The following is a 10,049-nucleotide window of genomic DNA, read 5'->3' on the forward strand; positions in this document are numbered from 1 at the left end:
CTGTCAACCATTTCAGCTGTCAGGGCATGTTGTAAAGAACAAGCTGCAAATTAACTCTCAATTACAAGGACACTCAATTATTTTTAGTAGATTTTTGCCAAATCTGTTTTCAGGTTCCAAGAACGTTACTACATATTTAGACAAAAAATTTTAAAAAAGTAGCCTATTTAAAGCTTTTTGTCTTCAACCTGAGCTGTGTTGAGCTTGAAAAATACAGTTTTGAAGATAAAAAGCATCTGGGAGTGGGGAGCTATAAAGAAGTGGCAAAAGTTGTCTTGTGGAGGCATCAGGGTTAGACAAAGAAGAGGAATATGAGGAATAAAGATTTGGTCCTAAAGGAGCACTTCGGGTTTTATTTGCTCTGATTTTGAGATTTCTTTCATTTCCTCAGAATGCTGGAGGCAAAATGGATTTTGTTTTGTGATGCTCACATCAGCGGTGGTATTTCTTCATCACTTCACACTGGCCACAGACCTCTCTGTCAAAACAAGAAACATTTCTCTGATACAATATTTGATAAGACAATATTAACTGTAAGGCATGTGAAACAATGACAGTATTTGTTGAAGGACACATAATTGATCAATTTTGCTAAGATTGTTTTTAAGCACACTAAATAAAATTCCATCCACTTGCATTGTGCTGCTGTGGATGCAGAAATCTTGAAGAAAAATAAAGGATAGGAATCTTAGACAAATTAAACAAGCTTTGTGCAAAGCTGAATGAACAGAGTTCAACCTTTTAGAAATTTAAACCAAAACCCAATAATTCAGTCTACAACTCAGCTCTGGCCAGTTTTTCCTCTGACAGACGTCCCATCCCTGCATCTTCACCTCTCTTGCATCTTCCTTCAATCTTCACTTCCTTTCCCTGCCTCTGTTTCAGCATCAGCCAGCCTCAGCTTGCTCCACATGTACTATGTAGAGATTAGAGGGAGAATGTGGGGCTCTATTGATTTCTGAAGCTGTGAGATGACAAGTCTAGTCTCATATCACTCTGTTGACATCTGATTCATTGTAAGCCAAAATAAAATAGGGTATTAGATTAAAAAAAACGAAAAAACACCAGTATTTCTCATTATTACGTCACGCTGCAAGTGCAAGCATTTGTACTCTATATCATCTATGTCTTAAGAATACTTTTGTTTATGTTTGTATTTGTTAGAATGCCAGAGGCAGTCCATCAAGGCACACCACTAAGCTGCCATGTCAGATCACAGCAAATGCTAAAACAGAGGATGCTGAGTTGCTGTGGCATTTGGTGATGGTGGCCCCTGCAGACAAAGTCCATCATGCCTGCATATCTAGCTCACAGCTGGAGCAGGTGGATTGCAGGCTGCCAAAACAATGGAATTGCTGGAGATGGAGAAAGGGGGTGACACTGACTAGATCACAATAATTCAAAAACACTTCATTAAGTGAATCCTCCCTTTTCCCTTATACAAGTCAATGAAGCATAATGAAAGGAGGGTCCCTTTCTGAAATGACAATACTTCCTAATCTGACTGGTTTATTAAAGAAAAAAAAAACTCTGACTTTTTGCTGCTTAGCTGCGTCCACTCATTCTTTGAGGCAAATCAGACGTGTGAAAGATGTGGTTTTTTTATTGACTTGATTAATCATGTGCCTAGCGTTTTTTTTAATAATTTTTAGCATTTTTATTCAAGTATTTCATGCATCAGTGGATGTATAAATCGCTGTGGATAGGAGTCACTCAGATGTGGACATTAATGGCTGCCATCTGTTGACTGGCCTGCCAAGCCTTGTTAAACCTACTTGAAGCATTTCCAAGACCAAAGCCCATTACATCCTTTTATACCAACAGCAAACTTCCTTCCTCCCCTGAAGCTATTTATCTACCTTTCAATTCGTGTCACCTTTCATTTCTTGCTATTGTTTTCAGCTGTCTTCTTGTCTGACCCCTGGTCTCCTTTGAAAGATGCACGTGGATTTCTCGCAGCTGCCTCTTATTTATTTCCCACAAATTCAATGATTGCCTTGTGAAGCTCTCTTTGAAGCTTCTTCACATCTCTAAACATTTTTGCCAACATCAAAGATCACACATTACAAGGGGCCAGAGTTCAACTGAGTGCCACAGCAGTTCAAGCATCATGTCTCCTTTCCCTGTTTTCCCCTCTTCCTAAGGGGTTTTTGCATCTGCAGCATTGCTGAAGGGGAAGGAACAGTAGGGTTGGTGGAAGATGGGAGGGGGACCGCTTCTCTTCCTCTGTTTGTGTCCGTCATGTGTCATGGCTGCTCTTGGTTTTCATGTTCTGTCTGGCTGAGTCTCCTGCTCCAGCAGTCTCTGTTTCCTTGCTGTGTCCCTTGGAGGCAGGAGACACTCCCTCCTCAGCATCCATTTCAGCTTAGCTCAGTGTAGCTGAGCTCTGCTTTCACCTTGCTGACACCAACTTCTCAGCAGACACCTTTCCCCTGCATGGGCTCAGCTGGCTGACAGGCAGCTGTCCGTATGGATAAGGCCGAACAGGACACACACTGTACTCTGGGTCACCATCACTGAAGTTCTAACACCTTTGCCACTGCCACCCCTTTGGCTTGGACACTTCTCTTCAAAGCATCTCACGCAAAAAGAAACATTCCTTAAACATTCCTTTTAACTCCTGCTTGCTTTTTCTTTTACTTGAACATGTTTGAAGTAAATACTAAATATGTGTGGCGTCATTTTAATGCAGATATCTCAAGTGACTTTAACAATTAAGCCTAATATAGAGGACTTTGACTCAAGTACTTGAGAAGTAGTCCTTGTTTGATTACCATGGGAAAGGAAAATTCAGTCACAGGGTCCCAAAACAAGCCAGCGGTTGATGAAGACAAATGTGCAAACACATGTTGGCAGAATTGCTTTTTGGTTGAGCGTGATCGGCTACGCTCAGGAGGGCAGAAGCAGGAGTTGTGATTTATAGTTTTGTGCTGTCCCTGGACTACTGTCCCTGTCTGCTACCTCCCACCACTGTAATTACCATGTGTGTCTATTAGAATAGTCCCACTGCCCACAATGTATCACCTCGGCTATGGGGGAGAAGATAGGAGAGGAGAGGAGAGGAGAGGAGAGGAGAGGAGAGGAGAGGAGAGGAGAGGAGAGGAGAGGAGAGGAGAGGAGAGGAGTCACTTCCCACAGATAGTCTTGTTATTCACACAGTGTTGTCTCCAAAAGCATGATATAGAGGAAGAGAGTATGAGACACTGCAGATGTTTAAATAAAGGTAAAAAAAAGAAACATACAAAAAGAGTGACTATCGATAACACAAAATTCAGGTTACAAACTTATATGCTCCCACAGCAGGTTATGTATTGTAATTTATTTGGATCAAAGACCTATTTTCTTCAGTAATGAAGGGTTGCTCAGCTATAAACTATACAAGGGCTACTGTTTTTTACAGCTTTATCTGTGGATTTCCCAGTATTCCATTTTGTTTTAAATGACATGCCCCACATCTTATCTACAACACTACAAAGTCTGCTTCCATTGTGTTGGTGGGGATGTTTTTTTTTCTTTCTTTCTTTTGTTTTACTTGGGCCTTATAGCATCTCCTAGTGGGCAGACAGCCTGGTCTTTTTCAGATCCTTGGAAAAACAAATGCTCTGAATAACGGGATTCAGTCATTACCCTCTGGAACTTTGACAAATAAGATAAGTTGACACCTTCTGATGTTGTTTATGAGGTGGGATTTTGCTGCAGTGTTTGCATTATGGATAATTTTCCCTTGCTGTTTCATAGTCAGTGTGAGTGCACACTCCACCACTCATAGCAGTCAGAAGATTGTATCTGTCTGTACCAATGCCGTTTTTTATTGTTAATAAACTGTTTTACAAGCTAACTGGATTTCTTGTCTTTCTCAAATGGATGTTTTGCCAAGCTTTCTAGAAAAAAAATGGAACTGATCACCTTTTACTTTTTTTCTTGAGAAGTCTGACCCTATAATGAGACCTGGCACTGAGCTCTGCTCGGTGTCATTTACCCTGTAATTGGCCTGGGGGTGTAAAGGGCAGTCTTGCATCAAAGACCACAGAGAACTAAGTGACTTGCAATGACAGAGGTGAGAGAATTAAATTTATTTTAGGCAGAAAGCTCACACAAATCTTATTCTGTATGAAGCCATGGAACCTTCTTTTTTGTCAACAAAAACAGTGTTTAGACCAATAAAGTACTCAGCAATCGTTTAGCTGACAAATGATGTTTCATCATTAAAGTGTTATTTCACAAAGAACACAGTAATGTTCAAAGCACACATTCACATTCAAAAGATCACATTAAAGCAACCAAATATATGAATAAAATTGAAGATTTTTATTAGCATTTTTCTGGGTTTTTTCAGTAGTTGAATTTAGGGTCACAGAAATTATTGAGGTTTTACAAAGGATGGTGTGTTGTTGTTCACAATAATATCATAGCTCATTAGAGAAATAACCATGGTTTCGATTGATCTATGTGACCACAGATTCAAGTGGTTCAGGCTAAATTTGTGAGCCATTGATTTCTATGGCTTATTAAAGGTATGAGTATCTTACTGAGAGATTCGAAAGCAGGATTACTGGGAAATAGGGATATTGATTGGGTCAAGAAGCAGAGGCTTACATTTCAAATTCCAAAAGGAGGCAGGTTTGGATATAAGAACATGTAGACTATGAGATATTGGAAAATGTTATGACGAATCACAAAATATTTTCTAATATTATAATATAGGTATTAGTTGAGAAATAATCTACATATTCAGGTCATTTCTATTCCAACATGTCATTATTTACAATCTTATTTTATACAGTTATCATTATTAACACACTGGCAGTATTTTTATGTGGTAACTCCTTATGAGTTTCTCGTTCTTTCACTAGCAATTTGACATGTGCAGCCTCAGCAATGCCCCTTCTTCTATACTTTTTATGCATTCATTGCCACACCTGCATGAATATCTGAATGCCAATCAGTGGTTATTCAGGTAATGCTGCAGCATTAAAAGCCCCATTACTCTGTCGGTTAATTACATACTAAAATATAAAAAGTGAAAGGTAAGTGCAGAGTAAATGTGTATTGGGTTTCCATATCTAGTCTGTTGATACATCGGAGTAGCATAACTGTAACAACATATAGCTAAGGATTTACTGCTGCTACAATAGAAAAGTACATATTCATTTCCTTTCAGGTCTTGTGTTGATGATGATATGAAAAATATAAATGAAATTAATTGGAAGCTTCTGCTTTCCGCTGTAGAGATGAAAACGTGCAATATCTAACTAAAAAGCACTATCTCTCTTACAGGTTGTCGTTTTTTCCGTCCAGCAGGTGTCGCTGTCGCCGCAGGTTTCGTCCAGCTTCTGACAGAAGAGTGTGACGACAATGCAGAATCAGGAAGGGCAAAATTTACTGTAACAGTACTGTGTATAGGTGTGTACTGAATGCACAGCAGAAATAAGGATTTTAGTTGCTGTTACAACGTAAGTTTACAAAAGCTGAAGCTGTCTTTGCCTCAATGTCCACTCACTGATGAGGCGTTTGAATGGCGGACTTCTGTGCTTTGTAGCTAACTGCTACCTATGCTAACCAGTCTCCGCGTTGTGTTTTCACAGAGCGTCCATGATAATCGTGCACTAGTCGTGCAAGTCGTTTTTCTCTTGGGGAAATGTCTGGCAGAGCAGGATCCTGGATATTTCTTGTGGCCGCAGTAGCGACCATCTTTCTGCTGGATGGGGCTGTTTTTGCACATGCTAAGGTAAAGAGCAGCTTGTTGTCATTTTGGTTACTTACGTTAGCTGGAACATAATAAATCAACTTTTTGTTGTTGCTGTTGGTGTTGTTATTTATTTATTTATTTGTTTAACTTTCAAACACACACATTGGAACTATTCTGTATTTATGTGTTGTTACTTGGTTATTATCTGTTATTATTTCCCATGTTAACATTCTCAGTGTGTGTGTGTGTGTGTGTTGGGGGGGGGGGGGGGGGGTGTTTATACATTTGTGGGTTGGGGCAGCGGCGTTGGATACATGACTTACACCCATGTTAAACTTGCCAAATCTTCTCTCCCAAAGCGAAACAGCTTATTCTGCTATTGACTCTTGTTTTGAGGTTCAGGTATTCCAGGTGCTGGCAGTCAGGTACCACAGTGACCAAAACAACCAAATTGTCTGACTTGTGACAAATGCTGATTGAAGTATGGGAGGCCGTCCCACAGTAGTGTGTGACCAACATGAGGAGGAGGTGCCGGGCTGATGTTGTGTATGGTTCTTCCACATGCTGCTGCTAAGGCCCCTATTGCCAATATATTTAGTTTTTTTATATTTCAATAATTGGAAAGCACTTTTAACAAATTGATAACAGTATTTTACTTCAGCGGTTACTTGCTTTAATACTGTGGCTAAAACAATAAGTCTTTATATGCAGAGTTGTGTTAATTATGGATGAGAGTGTCTGTATACAGCTGGCTAATATAGACAACTGGACAAGTTTGGAGCCACTTTGACCCAGTTTTCCTTTCTATTACAGAACTTTGAAGATGTTCGGTGCAAGTGCATTTGCCCACCTTACAGGAACATCACTGGCCACATTTATAACAAAAATGTCTCCCAGAAAGATTGGTACACAAAGCTACATTATTTAATTTATGTGTGATTTGTGCCTTTTTTTGCTTTACTGTCGTATCGCATTTTGATACATTTTGGTATATTTTCAGTAACTGCCTCCATGTAGTGGAGCCCATGCCTGTTCCTGGCCATGATGTGGAAGCTTACTGCCTGTTATGCGAGTGCAAGTATGAGGAGCGAAGTAGCAACACAATCAAGGTAAAACTGGCTTTCGTTGGGCTTTGACTGTTAATTTCTTTCAGTCTTTAATCTTGAATAACACTAACCATCAGCAGCAGGCTTAGTGTGATTGTATGTCACACAAATTTTTACAAACTGTAGGAAGATCTTTTGGTTTGTCTCATTAATCAAAAGAAAACTCTGAAAAGTGTCTGTGGATACAGAAAGCTGGACTTTCCCAGGGAAAATACAAACATTTTAGAATGTGAAACCTTATGAGACAAATGTGTAACCATCAGTATTGTGGTCACAGTAATTCACTTATAAGATAACTAGGTGGTTGCATCTTAACATATGTTAAAATGATGCCACCCTTTACTGTATGTCACAGGTAACCATCATCATTTACCTGTCTGTCGTGGGTGCTCTGCTGCTCTACATGCTGTTTCTGCTGCTGGTTGATCCTCTCATCCGCAAACATGACCCCTACACTCAGCCTCTGCACAATGAAGAAGACTCTGAGGTAACTAAGCGAATAAGAAGTGCAAATACAGTAGATGCATTTATTAGAAGAATGTAAGGTCGTGGGTTATAAACACTCCTGTTTTATCTCACTATGGGTTCAGGAAATGCGTCCACAAGCAGACAGTGGGCCAGCAAGAGGAAACACAGTGCTGGAACGGGTTGAGGGTGCACAGCAGCGCTGGAAGAAGCAAGTCCAGGAGCAGCGTAAGACGGTTTTTGACCGCCACAAGATGTTAAGTTAAACCTCCTTGGGCTCAGTGCATTACCCTGTCACCAGCTGCACGATCATGCCTGTTTATCACTGATGTGCACTGCAGTCGCTGCATTAGCAGTACCTCACTAAGAAACATTTAAAAGCACTGAAGCAGATTTCTAATTTAATTTAAATTTAATTTATGTGCTGTAACCTTAAAAAAAAAACTGCTTTTTTGTGTACTCCTAATGAGTAAACATACTTTCAGTAATACTTTTTATTTTCAGTAATTGCATTGCACATTTGGAATGTCTTTATTTAAAGAAAAAAATCTCAATGGTTGTGAATAGCTTGGATCATGTTTTTTGAAAACTTGACAATATTGATGAGTTGTTTTTTTTTTTTGTTTTTTTTTTTTTTGTTTTGTTTTTCTGACGAGTCACCCCCACGAAGGGTCTACTGAGTTAATTTATTTGATCTTGCTTGTGGGATTACCAAGCATTCCATATTTTCTAGTTAGGGACTGGTAGTTATTGGTATATCAACCTAAGAACATTGAGCTTTTTTTGCAGTAGTAATTGTTTATTTTAGGTGGAGTTGTTTTAAGATCTCCGTCATTACTGCTTTCAACCTCAATTTGTGCCTTTTTCCTACTCTCTCTCTCTCTTTCTCTCTCTCTCTCTCTCTCTCTCTCTCTCTCTCTCTCTCTCTCTCTGTGGGAAAATGTGTTTGACCAAACTCATTCTGTGTCTCCTTAATATTAGCATATCACAGCTTTCAAAACCTAACACATAGTATGGTCTATTGCGATCTGTTGGTAGATTGTATCCATCACAATAGTTGTAAGAAATTTTCTTAAATTTATAATAAAATAGAAATAGTTTTGTTGATGTAAACTTAGGCCCACTTTTCTGTTCCTCATTTTGCAGCATGACGTGATGTAAAACAATTTACTTGCAAAGAGAGAACAGGACATTTATCAGTGCTTTAAAGGCATCCTCAGATTAGTTAAATCTCAACACAGGTTAATGAAACCTGTAACTGAGCCCTCAGTAATGCTCAGACTGATAGAATAAGGGCACCTGCTGACCATGAGGGGTTCTTGTTCATCATATGATTAAAAAAAATAAATATATAAAATGACTAATAACTTCATGCACAACATGAACAGGCTGTATTTGTTTAGTTGTCTGTAATGCTTTATCATTTAATATTTATAATGGTTTATTGGTTGAAAAGGTTTCTTTTTAATATTTTGCTGTTAGTGTTATTTATTTACAGATAGCTGACACGTTAAAGGAAAACTCTTACTGCTTGACCTGTACAGTGAGGGAATGCAGATAATCTAATGTGCTGTGAGGTGCTTTTGTGACATGCTTTTAACGCTCTGGCCTTGGCAGTTAATAAATCTCACACACTTTAAACACACATAGGAACTTTAGGACTGCTGTGTTGAACCGCACTCTCCATCATTATCATCATACTGCTATAGGATGGAGTATTTTCTGCAGAGATGGTGCTCCATCCCTCCAATAGATCCCAGAAATTTGTAAAATTAATGCCAAGACACATTAAAGTTGCACTGGTGGCTTGGACTGGTTCGTTACCTCCCTAAAGCACTTTATGTTGAATTTTCCTTTAATTTTGCGCTTGTCTGTAAATATGTCATTACCCTAACTGAGGGGTTGATCTGCCAATGTCTGTTAGCTTGATGTGAAATAAAGAAGCCACCTGTTCATTCTTCCAGATGTTTGGGGATTTCTTTCTCATTTAGTCATTGTGGATTCTTTTTATTCACTTCTTCCATATATTGGCACTAGGGGATGACACAGTACACATTCTGTGAGCCCTCATCTTGTTCTGTACTGCAAGATTCTTCTCTTATCTGCTATATAATTTTAACCACACGGACAAATGATTATGGAAGACATCTGTTTTTTAAGATGTCTTTTATTACATTTATATACGTGGTTGTATTTTATCTTGTATTCCTAAACCTGCAGTTCGACCTCATGTACTTGAAATATACACTTTAAATCATGCATTTACTATGACTGATTTGCATTTTATATGAATGCTGCAAGTTTTTTTATTTTTTATTGTTTTAATCTCTTCTCGTATGGTCTTGTTTTTATTCGACCTTCTTACTTGCCTTAGGACTACAGATGAAAATTAGCATTCTTTGCTATATCTGGCATCATGCTTTTTTGTACTGATGTTCATTACCTGCACTATTCCAATCAAATAAACAAATAAATAAAAAGAAAAAATACACTAGATTCTGCTTATGAATGCCCACAAGCAAAGAAATAAATCAACAAATGTCATTATTTTTATCTTCTGGAAATGTTAGTATAAAGTATAACCATGTATTGAATATGTATGCATTATATATGCTAAACTGAGGTGGAAACTAATATAAATGTAATTAACTGCGTCATGTGGGCATAACGTTGAAAACGTGTGAACACACTGACAAAATGTGAGATGGCCAAATGAGCTTTTAATGTTTTGCTTTTGCAAAAGATTATTTCACCAGCTGAAAGTGAGAAACATCCAGGTGTGTTCTTTC

At 38.5% G+C, this 10,049-nt stretch overlaps 1 protein-coding gene across 3 annotated transcripts; it reads left to right on the top strand.

The window, feature by feature from the left end:
* Nucleotides 1-5,346: 5,346 nt before the first annotated feature.
* tmem9 (transmembrane protein 9) lies at nt 5,347-9,223 on the top strand. 3 transcript variants are annotated; one of them, XM_042004737.1, is made up of 6 exons: nt 5,347-5,453; nt 5,586-5,728; nt 6,503-6,594; nt 6,690-6,798; nt 7,151-7,282; nt 7,380-9,223. In XM_042004737.1, exons 2-6 carry the CDS (start codon nt 5,639-5,641, stop codon nt 7,524-7,526), a joined length of 570 nt encoding a protein of 189 aa, XP_041860671.1. In that variant the 5' UTR covers nt 5,347-5,453; nt 5,586-5,638; the 3' UTR covers nt 7,527-9,223. The 3 variants fall into 3 exon arrangements, with proteins under 3 accessions (XP_041860671.1, XP_041860670.1, XP_041860672.1); XM_042004736.1 differs by having other exon boundaries at nt 5,382-5,728; XM_042004738.1 differs by having other exon boundaries at nt 5,382-5,728; nt 7,386-9,223.
* The last annotated feature ends 826 nt before the right edge of the window (nt 9,224-10,049 follow it).

This window comes from Melanotaenia boesemani, chromosome 13 (genome assembly GCF_017639745.1).
Source record: "Melanotaenia boesemani isolate fMelBoe1 chromosome 13, fMelBoe1.pri, whole genome shotgun sequence".
Classification (NCBI taxonomy): domain Eukaryota; kingdom Metazoa; phylum Chordata; class Actinopteri; order Atheriniformes; family Melanotaeniidae; genus Melanotaenia; species Melanotaenia boesemani.

Coding starts and splice junctions, on each gene's coding strand:
- tmem9 (XM_042004737.1), top strand. CDS start 5,639: ATGTCTGGCAGAGCAGGATCCTGGATATTTCTTGTGGCCGCAGTAGCG. Junction 6,595..6,689: donor AATGTCTCCCAGAAAGATTG/GTACACAAAGCT, acceptor GTATATTTTCAG/TAACTGCCTCCATGTAGTGG. Junction 7,283..7,379: donor ACAATGAAGAAGACTCTGAG/GTAACTAAGCGA, acceptor ATCTCACTATGG/GTTCAGGAAATGCGTCCACA.